Below are 17,548 nucleotides of genomic sequence, written 5' to 3'. Positions count from 1 at the left end.
ACAAAATTGTGAGTTGAAGTTGGGGGAGGGGAAACCAGTAGCTGTAAACCGAGAGAACTTGTAACCCACCTGAGGATGCTGTGATAGACAGAAGGGGGAGAGAAGATAAGAGTTGAGAAACAGGAATGAACAGTGACATGTATTGAGCCCCTTGCACGACGCAGAACGCACCTCCGCGTCTACCATTTTCAGCCATTTTGGGAGTCAAAGCCCTCTGTGTACATTTTGACGGCCAAATTTGTGTACAGCACAAGAAGTCAAAAGACCTTCTTGCATTGACGCACACAAATCTACTGTCAGCCCCATGGTCTGCCAGTTTTGGAGTCAATTTTGCAAGTGAAGATATGGTGCTTGTCTTGCTGCTCGCACATTGCCTTCCGTTCAAACCGCACAGTACCAACACACAGGCGATATTTGACTCCCAATATAGCCGATCAAGGTTTAACATGGGTGATGAAGCCAGGTGAATTGGGCCCATACACTCACAGTACTAGTACAAGACACAACAAAATACTACACGTACATTGTACAACAAGGGCTCCATTTCATAGAGCTGCTTAAGCACAAAAATTACGCTTACCAGAAAAAGGTTACCAGCCAAACAACCATGTCTCAAGTACAATTTTGGACTGGTATCCTGCTCTTTCCGCAATAGCAAAAAATTGTGAAGCCATATTTTCTGCTTTTAAAAGCAGCTCTTAGAACTAGGCCCAGGGGTCGATTTCACAAAGCAATAAAATTCATCGCAAGACAATTTTTCAGTATCACCATAGTAATTTGTATTGTGACATCACCATTTTCATAGCAACTACGATTGATTTGCAGTTACGATCAATCTTAGATCTTTGTGAAATCGGCCCCAGATTATGCTGTAACCGAACAGTCAGCTGTAGCAACGACTGTTGCTAAGAATGTTGCTAAAGGACGTTCTATACTTCATGGCATTATGACACGGAAATCCAGCCGAAGTCGTAGCTCTAGCAGCTGATTCAGACACGGTCTAACACTCTTTCACCCTTTGCAACTCTTGTCTAAATGTAACCGTACTTCACTACTCCCAACAGGGAATTAAAGGGGGAAAACAAACTCATGGCTAAGCATTCCCATATAACTTATTACAGTATTTACAAGCTGTAATTCTGAAGAAAAAAAACCTTTCCAGTTATTCTGCCTTGTTGATAAAATATTTGCAGTGGGATATGAACAAATCATTGAGTCAGTTCAAAATCAATGCAAGCATACATGTAGTTCTTCATCAACAACATTTCAGAAGATGGGTGGGAACCAATAACGAGGATTAAGGCTAAACGAGGATCATGTGTAGAGTTGCCGAAGTACAGATTACATTCCATCTATTCTCCTCCAAGTCTGGCGTTTACGTTCTAATTTAAAGACTTTATAATTTGTTATTTATTCTAATCACCCCATGCCAAATTATATTTCATGATATCCCTTGTGAACAAAAATCAACAAGAAAGCAGGGCTGTATGCTTCGTTTTTGAAAGGGCAAGGGCACCAAGGCATTTTCTTCTTGGTAAAGGGCACTCTATGATGAAATTGCAAATTTATACTGAAGCATTTTAAGGGCACCAAGGCAATAACCAGGGGACATGGAGGCAATCGCCTTCGTTGCCTCCGTGAAGTACCAGGCCTGAGAAAGCAATAAGTTAAAGACGTGCCAATTGGAAGCTTGATGCAGCGTGCAACATCAAGTGCTACCCAAACTTTAGTTTATGATATATTTTCCGGATGATGTTTTGTCTTTGTACCCATACATGTATATGTTTTTTATGTAAGTAAGTGTTGTGAAGTCTGTTGGTGTGTTTGTTTATTTGTTCGTTTTTTGTCTGTCGGTAGGTACGGGAACAAAAGCCTTGCTTCACCCTATGCCTAGATGCTGTCCTGTTTGTGATTATTTACTCAACTTCCGTGTAAATTGTTATTGTCTTTACTACGTCTGTGGTTTTTGCCATTATTTATTCATTATCATGTATATTAACTTTAACGATGTACACAAATGTAACTTTATGGCAACATTAAAAAAAATGTATTGAAATAATATAAACAAATCATTGCAATTATCATTAAAATGTTGCATGGACAAACAGAGTCTAAAGAAAAAGCCTAACTCCTTGAACATTTTTGAGCTTCTACTTGTAAGTTCATCAATTTATGGCCAAAGGGGAGAAAAATAGCCATGGAAAATCCTTGGCACACCCTAGGGAAATTTGGGTACTGGCCCAGCACAGTTTAGAACTTCCCTTAAGTCACATTGACAAGGGGTCTACCTTAAGCTCAGGATGAAATCTTATTTCCACTTATTTGTTTATAGTTTTGGTCTTGCCAAGTTCAGGACAAACTTCTTCGAAAATATTCAACAGATGTCTGTTACGTCGTGGTTTTTTTTTATCAAGCATTTCTTAAAGTTTACATTTACATAAGTTCAAACACTCCTACTAGGAAGCTTCACGCCAAGGAGCTGAAAACAACCTAAAGGTGATTGGACAGCAAAAGGCAATGTATATAAGAAGAAAAGATGAAGATATGCTAGGAACAAAGCAGTGTTTTGTACGAGCAGAAAATGCAGAATTTAATGAATAAAATTTAACTGTATTTACCACATGAGGTTGCTTTCAACTGCAAATTTCCTTGCATATTACCATTTTATTTATTTTGACTGCCTGTGTGTTATTTTTTTTTCTCAATAACAAAATAACTTTACAAGCATAAAAACTAGAAGGAAAAAAGTTTCTATTTTTTTTTTTTGCATTATATTTAGTCCCGACACGCCCTCATATGGTCAACAATACTTAAATGGTAGTTTTCCTTGCTTCTCTGAATTGAAATAGACAAAGACAAGTCATTCAACTACTTTCGAGAAGAATGATTTCAAAATATTTTCAAAAATTAAATCTCAACTACACCATAATTTTGTAAAAGTAGACAAAGTGTGATGCAGGATGCCAGAAACCAGGCACTTCCTGCCAAAGTTCAGAAAGAAGGGAACAAATGGTAAAATACTGTTTGGCGACGCATAACTTGTTGAACTTTCTACCAGGAAGACAAAATACATACGTTGGTCACCTTCATAAGTCAATTCATACTCCACACAAATGCAGAATAAAACTGTTTCATCATGGATATGAACAATTTGACATCATCACTTCACAGGCAACTATTCACTCAAGTTGTTTTGCTGCAAAATTCCATTTATAACAGTAAAGGGCCCACTTTCATAGAGCTGCTTAAGCAGACAATTTAGCTTAAACAACTCCTGCTTAGCAGAAATTAGCAGGATACCAGTCAGAAACGATGCATAAGGCATTGTATATTGGCTGGTAACCTTACTCTGGTAAGCATAATTCTGTTGTGCTTAGCTTACTTTTGTGCTTAAGCAGCTCTATGTAATTGCGCCCAGTTTCCTTCACATTTGCAATTGCATGGAGTATGAATCCCGTCTGAAACTCCCAGATTCAGCTAAATGTCTTGTAGTATCCTTACCTTCTTCGCTACTGGAGTGGCGTGGCTGGCCGTGGGGTTGATATTTAAACTGCACCTTGCGGTTGATGCCTGAGAAGTGGCCATACATCTCCAAGACGGCCTTGAGTTGTTCCAATTTGGACTGCCTCTCCTCTATCTCCAACCTATAAAATGTAGACATCGAAAGTTGATGTGAGAATTAAAGGACCGGGGTGGGTTTCACAAAGAATTAAGACTTGTCTTATCTTAAGTTAGGACAAGTTACCCATCTTAACTTAGGACTAGCGTTAAGTTTTTAAAAACTTCTAGACTAGCCCTTACTTTGGACTATCTTTTTGAAAATTGACCCCAGCACACGTTTGGTAATTCCTCAAAATGTATATTAGTATAAAACATTGTAAGAAACAACTCCATCTGAAGTAACTAGTTACCTGAGAACAGGTAATTTCTCACTAAAATTTGTGCAGCAAGGGTGTAACTCCGATGACCAATTGACAAACATTTTCACAGGTTTGTTGTTTATGCATGTGAAAATACTGGGGTCGATTTCACAAAGAGTTAGGAATTGTCTTATCTCGAGTTAGGACGTGTAACTCTTCCTAACTTAGGATTAATTATAAGGTCTGCATGCTACAGTGCGGGGTTGGGACTCGTCCTAAGTCCTAAGATTAATCTTTAAGTTAGGAAGGGTTTTGTGAAATCAACGGCTGGTCTCTAACAATTACCAAATGTGTCAAGTACCTGTAAGTACATGTAGTAGACACCAAGGAATTGATGTTGAGGCCAGTGACTTTAAAGGTTATTTAAAGGTTGTTTAGAAAACTTTCTACCAAACAAGTCTGGCTGTCTTGTGTTTTTTTCAACTGAATAATGTTCATGGCAACATTATTATGCTCTGCTAGGAAGCAACATTGGTACTGGCTGCGCAATCGTGTTAAGCAGTCTGTGTTTTGTTTGTTTTTGTAATGTTTTTTGGTATGACAATGGTCTTGAAAAAAGTGTTCCGGTCCAATAAAAATTGTCTTGTTAGTTTATCTACAAAATTGACGAAAGACCTTGTTCCTGCTATTACCTGACACGATGTTTCTGTCTCTTTAGCTCTTCCAGTAGATACCTAGCCACGTCTAATACTTCCTGTAGCTGCTTGGGACGTTTCAGTTTAATCTTGCCTTTGTCAAAGCCGCCGTACTTCTCAAATACTTTGAAAAACCTTGAAAGATCAAAAAGTAAGAAAATTCGGACTCTGTCGTCAGAACAATCGATTATACATTACATTTTACTCAACACTACTGTACATTTAAAATACTCAATAATTTTAATTTTAGTCTGCTATTTTGTGGAGTCAGAAAGTTGGTTGGTTTAAATGACGGATCGTTTTAGTTCACAAAATAAAAAGGAAAACCACACAGTTTTGAGGCATATTTGTGTGGATCTTCATATTCTACTTTTAACACGTTTTTCCAACTATATTCATGTCACAACATATGCTTTTAAACGCTTTTTATAGTTAGCTCAAAACACCCAATCCAAGGATATCAGATATAAGCCGATCACCACACAGTACTTTCACTTGTAACCCATTTCTGCTACGCAAGAGTTTTCTGTGATTAACAAATTTATACAAAAATGGTCACAGCTTGTTGGGAGTCAAACAACTTACTTAGGGTGTTTAACCTCCATCTTCATTTTCTGTTTCGGTGTACGGTCGCCATGACGAATAACAGCTATCACACAACGCAGTTCCATCCTTTGGAAATAGAACATAAAAGTCATTTTCAAAAAGTTAAACAAGTAGTTTACTAGAGCGAGATTTGACCCTGTGACCCCCGGACTAATGTGCCTGAGCTATCTAGCCCTAATGTTGATGGTCTTCCTATTCTAGTCAATATCTTTGTTCAGGGTACCAGTCAGAATCCATTCAGGGTACCAGTCAGAATCCATTGTATCTTTGTACCAGGGTACCAGTCAGAATCCATTCAGGGTACCAGTCAGAATCCATTAAACCTGTTACTGGGTTCATAATGTTGATTGGAATTGGTAGAAACAGTTTAACAGAAGTCACAAGCTCCGTTGAACTGTTTAGGAAAATTAACGTAAATACAGAACTCCAAAACAGTACCCATGGAAACATGCCGAGCGTACTTACACAGTTCCAGATGTAGTAGGAACGTAAGGTATCTCCTCCTCCATTGTAAACATTTGCCAAGGGATGTTATACTTGGGAGCCAATTCTCTCATCACAAGATTCCTAAATAAATAAAAAGTTTATTAGAGTAGTATTTCTAAAGGTTAGACATCATTATACTTTGTTTTTCCCAATAGATTTGTCAAGAAAGTGGGGAAACAACTGCAAACAAAAGACGTTTTTTGATGTAATATCTCTAACGATAAGACATTACACTTTGTTTAAAGAAGGGCTCTACGGTCAAATTCCATTTTACAATATATACAGCTTCTCATGAAAGTGGGGAAACATCAACAAGTCACTTCACAACTTCACACAGTATTTTGGCACTGTCATTACAGTACTTCTTTAACTTACCCCAGTACTTAAGCAAAGTAAAAAAGTACTGTGACTTTGTATTATGGCACTGTCATCATAATACTGCTTGTAACCTACCCTAGTACTTTAGCACAGTAATAGTACTTCTAGTAACTTACACTGATAGTTTAGCAAAGTAAGGTAGTACTTACTGTGACTTAGTACTTTGTCCCTGTCATTTTAGTACTTCTTGTAACTTATCCATAGTACCTATGTAAGCAATACTTTTTACACTTACCCTAGTATTTTGGCACAGTCATCGTAGTACTTCTTTGAATTCTTGACGAAGCTGAATCCGTTTACGTCACACACGTAGGATTTACCATTGGCTCTCAACAAATCAAAACCACACACAGATTGCTGAAACAAGAGACAAATCTTTGTATCAATGGTATATTTTGCGAATGTATAATTCTATATGATGTCGTCCTTGCTCAAATGATCCCAACAGTCCCTTTTTAGCATTGTGACAAATGGCTGTATTTTTTTGAGATCCCAGAAGAAAAAATATAACAAAAAGTTACGGGAAAAGGCAGTAGCAATTAATGTGCAAAACTGTGTTTTCATAAAACTGAGCGTAAAATTTTGATGCTGCTCGTAAGTCATCATTTAAAGTTTAAAATCTGTATGGGAATGGAAAAAGTTGTCTTTAGGATAATTGTATATGTAGCAACAATAAGGTTACACTAATGCCAAATTTGTATTGTCATGACCTGTTTTTATTGCTCAGAGCCGTTAGTTATTGGAAAAAGTTCTTTTAGTGCCTGGAAGAAAGGCGTAGAGCCTTACACCCTTCTGCAGGATAAACAAAAATATCTCTTAAGTCATGGACAAATTCAAAGAAAGCCCAGTAACAATTACTAAACACAATCTACTTTATATTATAGTGACCTACCTTGAAGGCAAGGCAGACCTTTCGTGCAATAAGTTTCTCATGGTTGCTAAGGATGACTGGGTACCTGACTTCTTTTCCTTCACTGTCCCTCTCCACCTTCCCATCAAGGGCAGGTGACTTCCTGGCCTCAGCATGGGCGTAGTCTGGTCCCACTGTGTACACCTAATAAGAAGAATTTAAACATATTATGGCTTTTTAAGTGATTGTCTAGCCGAACTGTAACTAGAGTCCAAAGGTAGGGCCCTCGTTCGGTTTTTGTCAACAAATTGACCACAGCTCAACTTGTCTGCACTATTTGTTGTAAATTTGTGGCATCAAAACTCGTATCACTTTCGCATTTGCAGGAAGTTTGAACCAGGCCTAATGGATTTCAAAAATGGCATTATGCATGAGACTTGCACCTATTCTTTATTCTATATTTTAAACTTGCCTTGACATCGGTTCCATCTGTGGGCATGAATTCTTCATAGATGTAGGAACCTTTTTGGCGCAGCACGTTCACTTGGGAGTAAAAACTACTGCGACTTCCTATCTGAAACAAGAGGGAAAACATCATCAAAAATACAAAAACTGTTACAATATTTTCACCAAGATCATGGATTCTTCATGACAGCAAGGTGACAGCAGTTGCAAACCAAATATCCGGCCGCAGCATTTACAAACAAACACCCTGATATTTGAATCAACAAAACCCACCCTGTTTTGGAGATCTTAAAAAACTTTAATAGTACCCTTAACATCTTTAAACCAGTGGGGTTTTCATAGAAATTACACAAACAATTCTAGGGTCATTGCCAAAATTTGACCCGAACTTTAAATCTTGCTGAAATTTGGCAGATGCAGATAGACAGGCTTATGAGTAGAGACTACAACTCACCTTTCTAAACAACCTCTGACTGCCACCACCGGCTGACGAGGGGTAGTAGATATAGATATTGTGATCCTCTGCCGACACCGGTTTCTCAACAAATGGTTTTTGGAAGACATGACCACAGATCTCTATTTGGTCGTCAGACTCATTGATCATATTCTCTGTGTATGGACAGAAGACAGAGGGCAGTCAGGAGAAAGCGAAATGTGAAGCAAGAATCAGATCAAGTGATGAGTGTTTCAAAAGATTAATTTGGATTTGAAACTTTGCATGGTGGGAGTGTGAGGTTTGCGGAAGCACCATGTGTAAGGCCTAGGCCTGGGCGAATTGTTCGAATATCCGGTTAATGGCGAATAGGTTTTCCTATCCGTAACCGCGAATGCCTTTTTTTTCTTAACCGGATATCCGCATAGGGCGCGAATACCTATTTACAAACCGGATAATTCTGTAATTACAACCGAGTAACCGGATATTCTTTAATATCCGAATATCCGCGGACGTCGGGCGACAACTGATATGAATGTTTTGTCTGAATCCTTATGAAACTTCTATTAAGACAGCATAAAACAGCATATATTAAGTATTTAACTATGCTCACCTCCGTGAAGAGTTCAAACAATGACATTTCTGACGTAATTTGTTCAAAGATTACAAAAGTTTTCCTTCACGTAGAGTCAATCACGATCAAAAGAAAAAGCAAATCGCCATCTTTAAATTAGATCCGGTCATTTTTATGAATGAACCGAGTGACACTGTCTAAAACTAATATCAATCCGCCCAAAAGATCTCATTCACAAACGAACAGCGCCCTCTAGCGGCAAAAAAAATTTTTTTTATTTTTTTTAAACAGCGCCCTCTAGCGGCGAAAAAACTATTCGAATATCCGGTTAATTTCGGATAGTTGGCCAGCGGTATCCGAATAACAAAATTTCACTATTCGCCCAGCACTAGTAAGGCCGTGTCAAAATCGGTGTCTAAAGCTACAGCTGTTGCTAAGGCGTGTTGCCAAGGACATCATATACCTCAATTACCTTGATGCATGATGTAGTCATAGCTGTAGCCGCCAATTCCGACACAACTTAAATCTCTTTTGAGTAGTGGTTGACAACTCAACGTTTCGATCAGTATTCTCTGATCATCTTGTTCAATCAGTAAGTACCGATACTAAATGTCTGCTACTATTTTATTAAGTTTTTTTGTGAAATTTATTCTTTGTATTCTCAGTATGATTATGTTAAATACACTGGACACCTTTGGTAATTGTCAAAGACCAGTCTACTCACTTGGTGTATCTCAACATATGCACAAAGTAACAAATCTGTGAAAATTTGAACTCAATTGGTTGTCGAAAATGCGAGAAGATAATGGAAGAAAAAACACCATTGTCACAGAAGTTGTGTGGTTTCAGATGCTTGATTTCAAAATCTAATTCCGAGATCTCGAAATCAAACTCAAATATTTTAGTGGAAAATTAACACGTACTTCTTTCTCGAAAACTTATGTTACTTTCCCAGGGGAGCCGTTTCTCACAACGTTTTATACTATACAACAGCTTTCCATTGCTTGGTACCAAGCAAGTTTTCATCCTAACAATTATTTTGAGTAATTACCAATAGTGTCTAGTACCTTTAATACACATAAGAGGACTGCTTTTTCAAAGTTCTTACCAGCATTCTCTTTATCCCGGTCGAAGAAGACAAAGCGAGGCGCAGCGATCCCTTGTTCATATAAAATTCTGTACACTTTCCTCCTTTAATACACGATATCAAACAAAGCTTGGTAAACAAAATACATAGGAGACATATTTTTGTACAGTTGACTAAGGCAGAAAATACTGCTTAACAATTTTCTGCTTAGCAGAAATATGAGCACGATACCAGTCACATGTGGTACATGTGTTGTTGTGTTTTGTGTTTTGATGACCGGTAACCTTATCCTGGTAAGTAATTATAATTTTGGCGTTAGCATGATACACAATTGTAGAAAAACAGGGTCACAAGCACTGTCATTATTCATACCGGCTGAAGTCAGATTTCAAGCCAATTTGATTGAATGCATCATACTTTTCAATGTGTAAGGGTGCTCTCAATAGTATTTTTATCACTTCCGGGGGTTTACACGATTCGTCCTGCACAGTTTTAATCGGCCTTCTGCCACTTTTGTTGCGCTGTAGTTTTAAGTTGCTTTAGAGGTGGGTTGTAACGGCTCCTTAAAATGTCTTATTGTCCGTGATGGATATGATGTCTGTGGTGGTAATGTGTTCCAGTCTTTCATATCTGTTTTGGGTATGAATGATATACCCCTGGAAGTAGTACAAATTAGTTTGAGAGCGCCCTCGCGCGGTCAAAAATATGGCGCATTCATTCTGTAAAAAAATAATTAACCAGCGCAACATACCTATCAAGAAGGTTATACTGTGCTTCCAGGTCGTTAATCACCAACGGCTTCCGCAGCTTGGCATAGTCAATAGCCTTCTCCAGTGGAAAACCCTGCGAGAAAAACGAGACCAAACAATCGCAGATGGGCCACTCTTCCACCGGGTCGTTCAAGATGACCTCCTCCTTGAAGATGATGATCTCAATGTGTTCAAAAATCTCCAGTCGGGTGAGAATCTCTCGCATGGGCTTGGAGCTAGACTTCTTGGCCATGGCGCAGATCCCGATGGTCCCCTTGATGGTCACCTCACTGGTGTCCCAGCCCGGTATCATGTTCATGTCGAGCTCTTCCTGTTTTTTAATTGATCATAAAACGATTGATTACAAACAATGTCAAGATCACCGAGACGTACTTTTGGCACAAATCAAATAATTTAAACATACTCCCTGCAACAAACTTTACTTTACTTTGGGTTGAACAAAGACAAATTGACTAGAGCAGGACTTGAACACAGGCCTTGAACTACGCTCTTAAAGGGGCACAGCAATTTTCCTCAGGTCGGGGGCACCTCAATGGGGAAAATGTAAGTTTGTATTGGAACCTTATAGAGGGTACAACAAAACCCAGGGCACCACAGCAATAGACCCTTCCCATGAAATATGTAAATTGCACATAGCGCATGCGCACTAACGTTTTGGTTGGCAAAATGAGGGAACATCGCGCTGTTTTGTACACGGCTAATGGGTGCGTGACACAGACGCGATTGCGCGTCTGCTTAGTGCACAACTCTATGGTGTTTGCCAACCAACAGGGTCTGTACGCATGCGTGAATGTACTTAGCATATTTCATGGGAAGGGTCCATTGCTGTGGGTGCCGTTGGTTAGTTGTGAACATGCGATGATGCGACTTCCGGATTATCATGCGAACGCTGTACCAACTGAGCTATCCAGCCTTAATGTTGGCCGTCTCCCTATTTTGCCACTTCCCAGGTTGTATCATAAATGATCCCTGGTTATATAGCAGTCACAGGTTGAATGGCTTCTGATTGGTACTCCTTAACAAAGATGTTCAAGTCCTGCTATAGCAAATTTTTCTTTGTTCAACCCCAAATTAATGTTGAAATTTACCCAGTCAGGTTCCCTTGTGGTTTACTAAAGTGTTGTTAAGTTACCTTACAACCAGAACCAATGAAGTGAAACCAATGGCACTGTGCACCTTCAGTGTGTAATGCTTAGTTCCGAATATCCACATTTATTGCTATGAAAATAATAAGACATAATAGGGTGCCTAATAATAATAATAATAATGTCAGAAGCAATTTGATACGCCCTCCATGCTGTGATAATGCGTTATACCAAAAAAAAAATTATAATTATTATTATTATTTATCGTGCCAACGCTGTACCAACTGAGCTATCCAGACCTAATGTCTCCCTATTTTGCCACTTCCCAGGTTGTATCATAAATGATCCCTGGTTATAGTAAAAACATGAGTAAACTCCAACTTTGGCACACATGTTTTTATGGTACATTGTTAACAACAGTGTTCGTACACAAAAAATCAACTTCTGCTTTGCATTCGTTTCCCATGAAGTACAATGGCGTGCACTGATTGTTAAACAAGACACTTTGTACCTGTGAAGAAACTCTGGAGAAATGACAAAATCTACACGCGATATTAAATAGAGTTGACTTTGCCTACTTGGCTGTTGCTAATAGCATAGAACCTTTGTAACAAAAATATTGCTGTTCTCAATGCCATCGCCACCAAATTGTTATACATTGAATCAAGCTTCTGATGAACATTGAACAAACCCCAGTCACCATGTGTTAGTTTCTGTACACTTACAATATACCGTGTTGTGTAACAGCCAAGTGAACATGAAGCAGAGCTTCAAACATTACCACAATCAGGGAGATATTTTCCAATCAACATACATGTAGTTATAATGTTCAGAGAAAATGTTTCCATAATCAGGGAGATTTTTCATTTTATTTTTCATCAGAAGGTAAGATTAAATTATTTTCAGGGAACTTTCTGCAGAATCAGTGAGAGTTGTCAGTTCTGCAAAAGTAGAAACGGCTGTAGACCATTATTCTTCCAGCTTGTGAAGATCATGTAATGATTATGAACCTGTGATTTCCAAAGTTGACATACATCTAAGAACCAGACGTGCACAGCTCAGATTTGAACACAGCTCAATGGAAGATTAAAAGGTGCACATCAAAAGGGCCCAATTCCAAAAAGCTGTTTAGCAGAAGATTCTGCTTAGCAAATTCCTGTGATAAGCAAGAACCAGTCACAGCAATAGTAATCTACAGTAGTTTGGCTGGTAACCTAGTTTTGCTAAGCAAGAGTTACCTGTGCTATCTTACCACGCTTAATGGAATTGGGCCCTGGTGGCAATAAATAAGTTCACTTTCTCGCAATAGAAATGTGTAGTATTTTGCACGCCAGATTTTGCCTTGGAATGAAATTATGTCACTCTTTAAGTAAACAAGAGCCACACTTGCTGAGCAAAGAAAATCTTGCTTAGCAGAAACTGGTTACCAGCCTAAATTCCATAAAGTTTGCATTGTTGCAACTAAGGCCCAACTTATTTGTTGCTTCTAAGCAAAGAAATCTGCTAAGCAGTATTTTCTGAAGCAGCTTTATAAAATAGAGCCCCAACTAATTTGTTGCCTAGCAAAGAAATCTGCTAAGCAGTATTTTCTGCTTAGCAGCTTTATGACTCTGCCCGGTGACAAAGTCCATTGCAAAGTCCACTGATATGGGCAGATATGTAGCATACAATGCAAACTGATATTATTGTGCATGGTAGCCGCATGACCTTGACACATGCAGTTCATTGACATCGGGTCAAAATGATAAGAACTCATCATTTAGTTACAAATAAAATCCTGCACTGTAATTTCATAAAACCATTGTTCAAACCTTCTCCCATCCAGTGCAAATAACGAATGTTGCTTAAAGGAACACGTTGCCTTGGATCGGACAAGTTGGTCTATGAAAAGCGTTTGAAACCGTTTGTTATAAAATGCATATGGTTAGAAAGATGTTTTAAATGTAAAATATAATGCTCCACACAAGTATTACTCAAAATTGCACGGTTTTCAATTTACGACGCGAACTAACACGGTCGGCCATTTATGGGAGTCAAACTTTTGACCCCCATAAATGGCCGACCGTGTTTGTCGACAGGGTAAAGCAAAAACCATGCAATTTCGAGGCATATTTGTGTAGATCATTGTATTCTACTTTTACAACATCTTTCTAACCATACCGATTTTATAACAAACGGTTACACAGCGCTTTTCAAAGACCAACTCGGCCGATCCAAGGCAACGTGTTTCTTTAATTAAAGCATGATATTTATGCGCTAAGCTGTGGATAAATGTCCTCATGATATTATGAAAAAAAAACTGGCTCTGCGACTGTGACAGAAGATTGTGTCGCCTCTGAAGATCCTTTCTGCACAAACATGTGCGGTGAATAGACATTATCACAAAATATACTTGGTACGCTGTAGGCGTTGAATGAGGTGCGTGCTGGTCTAGCTTGATACAGCGCTTAAGTTTGACTAGTTAGACCAGCTGAACCTTGTTCAACAGTTAGTGCTTGTGCAATGGGTATTTGCAAAAAGGTCTTTTGAGTAGACATTTATTGTGATAGCACCCTCTTTTGAATCAACTTCCACCAGCCCTTGTTAAAGGCAGTGGACACTATTGGTAATTAATCAAACTAATTATGAGCATAAAACCTTACTTAGTAACAAGTAATGGGGAGCTGTTAATAGTATAAAACTCTGTGAGAAATGGCTCCCTCTGAAGTAACATAGTTTTGCCCGATTTATCAATGTGGAAACAACGAGTTAGACATTCCCTTTGAATCAGACCAAATGAACCAACTGTGCAAGTTATCTGAGTGCAAGCTGTTAATCTTAATTTTGAATGTCATTAGGCTGCTTAAATGCTATTTGATTTTTAGCAAGTAAATTGTGCGCAAGCAAGAATGTTAGAGAGGCATTGTGTGAATTGCCTTGTCTGAACGACAAGAAAATACCAATTAAGTTTCTTCACAACACTTTAAACGGATTTTTTTTTTTTTTTTCAAAACAGAAATATTTTTTGTAGAATAGCACCCAAAAAACACCCAGAATTTGATTTCCCAAATTTCATTTCACCCAATGATGTGTATGACCCGTTAAAAAATGAAAGCATGCCAGCTTGCATTTGAGGTTTACATCACTACCTGACACTCATCCAATGGAAGATGAGGCTGAAACAGGCTAACGCTCAAACTAGGGGTAGACACTTTTCTCCTAAAACATGTCCTCCATGTTGGTAGATGATTACTTTCCACCAATAATGGGAGAACCCCCGAGAAAGAGTGAGCTCTTCTGTCTCGTCCTCGTTTCTTTTGCGATTTGTCATTCATCTTTCTCAACACCTAAAGATGTTTAAAACATGTAAAAATGTAGGACAAACAAATGCGGGTTATCCCAAACATATGTGGATATATATTTGACTTTAAATTTACTTAATTAGGGGGATTACATTCAATTAAAAGGGAAAATACGTGTGGTAATATCTCCTAAAAATAATGTTTTTACCATAAAACAAAATTTACCATAAACAAATTAATGTCGTTTTGTCATTTTTGTCAGAGCAGGCCTGATATTTCAGGGAGGCAACAAAGGCGTTTGCCTCCTTTCCCCCTGGTCATTGCCTTGTTAGTGCATTTGAAATATTCCAGTAACAAAAATTAATTTCCTCAAAGGGTGCCCTTTACCAAGGAGAAAATGCCTTGGTGCCTTCGCCCTTTCAAAAACTGCAGCATGTTCCTTACTTTATGATGACACTAAGAATGGAAGTTTTGGTACAAAGATAGTTCTAATGCAGGGCAACATTGATTTTAAACACAAAAGAATTTGTAAAAGAAATAGTTTTGCAAGGAACTTGAAAGGGAAATCAATCCCAAAATTATGAAGACAGAAATTATTTTCTTGGCCTATGGTTATTATAATAATCATGCTGACTTATGCACTTTCAAGTCCAGGGTAATCACTTCACAAGTTATGTTATAATGCACCCATGTTATTCGATTTCAAGGAGTTGTTTACTTTCAACACACGGAATTCAACTTGCATTCTTGAAGTCACAACCCTCGTCACACACATGGCAGATGGCAACAAGTGCTCGAAGTAAACAAATCAACCCTTGAACAACGAGCAAGAAGGCATACAAGCGTTACAACGGCTCATTGTTAATGAAAATACATTCATTGAAACAACAATCAGAGGATCGTCAGTAACAACAGGGTAGGCCTGTCGTGTGCCGAGCGGTTTACCAGACCGAAGCTCTGGTGCTATCAGCAGCAGAGTGTGGGTTTGAATCCCGATCTGGCATGTCTGGACACTGGCATTACTGGTTGGAAAGAGTAGTGTTTTCTGCTCTATCAGCCAGGCACCTAGTGGATTAGTTGCAATAATCTCCTCCAGACGGCCGAAGTACGGGTCAGTTGGAGAGTTATGTAATCGCAATTTAATACTAGTTGATGATGATGAAGTTGCTGATTATACAACCAAAACTGCCATTTTGACACGACTCGCTATCTCTGGCTGCTGAGCAGTGAGCTGAGCTCTGTAAACACTAAAAAAGATTGTATTGTATTTTGTACTTCTAGCTACTTCTACTTCAATCATTGGCATAGTCCTTCAGTCAGAATATAAACGCCAAGGATAGCTGCTTATGTGCTGTGCCAAGTGTTGCAGGTGCATTTTATTGTAAGTTGCAGTAGTATTCTTTTTGCCTATTCTTTTTGTTTTACAATCCTCTTGCTTCGTCTTGATGGTGATGTCGGTTATCTGTGCAAAGCAACTGGCGCCTACAAAAGTAAAACATAGGCCTACACTACACTAGCTACAGTCTACACAAACAATTTTCAGTCACGTCAACAATCACTAAAAAAAAACATTTTGAACAATTAATTATTGGTTATAATGATAAACAGCACCGATAGTCGTACCTTGTTACAGCATGGAAGGGAGAATATCTTCAGAGGGTCGAATTCATTTACAATAAAATGTCTAAGAATGTCTCATAATCATGACGGTCGACACTTGCCTTTTCATTAATCAAAATGTAGGGTACAAAAAGTCGGTACGAACTTGTTCTTTTTTACACGTACATCACGTCGTACATGCTATAGTGTACATGTACACATGTACTGCGCACACACATTCGGTCGGTGACCCCGTTTTTTTTAGCCAGAAAACCAACAGCGCCCTCTTCGTCATACTGGTCATTAGTCCAAACTTTTTTGTGCACACGGGGGGAAGGTCGCTTGCCGCCTCGCGGGGAAGTCCCGCCGGAGATTCTGTCTCCAAAACAATGAGAAATTAAAGCGCGCTGAAGGACGATTATGATTTCGAGAGAAAAAAATCCCCATAAAAGAGAAGTACGAATGTGTTAACTTTACAGAAACACAAATTGCCGACGGGTCCGTTGTGAAAGCCATTGGATCCTTTCGGTACAGAAAAAAAATTAAGATTTACACAGATTAAAATTTACAACAGAATTTAAAACAGATTAAGATTAAAACACAGATTTACAAATTATTTACAGAAGGTGATGGTGAAAGACTTCTCTTGAAATATTAGTCCATGAAATGCTTTACTTTTTGAGAAAACAGTAAAACAATATAAATTCTCGTCAGCGAGAATTACGGATTTATTTTAAACACATGTCATTACAGGGCGAAACGCGCGGAAACAGGAATGGGTTTTCCCGTTATTTTCTCCCGACTCCCCGACTCTGATGACCGATTGAGCCTAAATTTTCACAGGTTTGTTGTTTTACATAAGTTGTGATACCCGGGGTCTGGGCCTTGGACAATACTGTTTACCGAAAGTGAATAATGGCTTTAAACATAGCAACTCATGAACTCATCTTCGACATTATCCGAAACGGAACTGCCGACATGCGACCTAGATGTAGGCCTATTGGCCATTTCGTCATACTCGAGGAGATGGGACTAGTTAAACTCTAAGGATTTGAGGCAGTAGCAAAGATACTATAGTCAAAGCTATACACACATGGTGTTACCGCAAACCAAACTTAATTCCCGGGCTCAGGACCCGCGGAGGCGAGTCAATTTATTCTGACGCGCGTGGAGGTTTTAGACCGCCACACGAAACGCATTTTGCAAGATGTCACTGATGGGAAACGTGTTTCATGGACTGTGTTGAAACATTCCTCGAAAAATCGACTTAGTCAAAACAAATTCCTTCTCCGAACTTTATCTTTGTGCAGAGTTTAATCCCTTAATTATTTCCCTTTTTTCAGACTCGTGATGACCGTTTAACATGTTGGATGAAAGGT

At 38.7% G+C, this 17,548-nt stretch overlaps 1 protein-coding gene across 3 annotated transcripts in view; it reads right to left on the bottom strand.

Moving 5' to 3' along the window:
• LOC139937023 (inositol hexakisphosphate and diphosphoinositol-pentakisphosphate kinase 2-like) overlaps nt 1-16,323 on the bottom strand; it is a 36,700-nt gene extending 20,377 nt beyond the window's left edge. For 2 of the 3 annotated variants that reach the window (XM_071931964.1, XM_071931965.1), the window contains exons 1-12: nt 16,194-16,318; nt 14,418-14,615; nt 10,186-10,514; nt 9,456-9,538; nt 7,795-7,949; nt 7,348-7,449; nt 6,918-7,079; nt 6,261-6,382; nt 5,627-5,728; nt 5,141-5,227; nt 4,553-4,690; nt 3,502-3,644 (exon numbers count right to left, since the gene is read on the bottom strand). In XM_071931964.1, coding sequence (XP_071788065.1) covers nt 3,502-3,644; nt 4,553-4,690; nt 5,141-5,227; nt 5,627-5,728; nt 6,261-6,382; nt 6,918-7,079; nt 7,348-7,449; nt 7,795-7,949; nt 9,456-9,538; nt 10,186-10,514; nt 14,418-14,603 — 1,609 coding nt within the window. In that variant the 5' untranslated portion in view covers nt 14,604-14,615; nt 16,194-16,318. Of the gene's footprint in view, nt 1-3,501; nt 3,645-4,552; nt 4,691-5,140; nt 5,228-5,626; nt 5,729-6,260; nt 6,383-6,917; nt 7,080-7,347; nt 7,450-7,794; nt 7,950-9,455; nt 9,539-10,185; nt 10,515-14,417; nt 14,616-16,193 lie in introns of all 3 variants that reach the window. The other variant, XM_071931967.1, reaches the window with a different exon arrangement.
• Nucleotides 16,324-17,548: the final 1,225 nt, after the last annotated feature.

The sequence above is a fragment of the Asterias amurensis genome, chromosome 5, assembly GCF_032118995.1.
Source record: "Asterias amurensis chromosome 5, ASM3211899v1".
Classification (NCBI taxonomy): Eukaryota; Metazoa; Echinodermata; class Asteroidea; order Forcipulatida; family Asteriidae; genus Asterias; species Asterias amurensis.
This window is presented reverse-complemented; position numbering and strand designations above follow the sequence as displayed.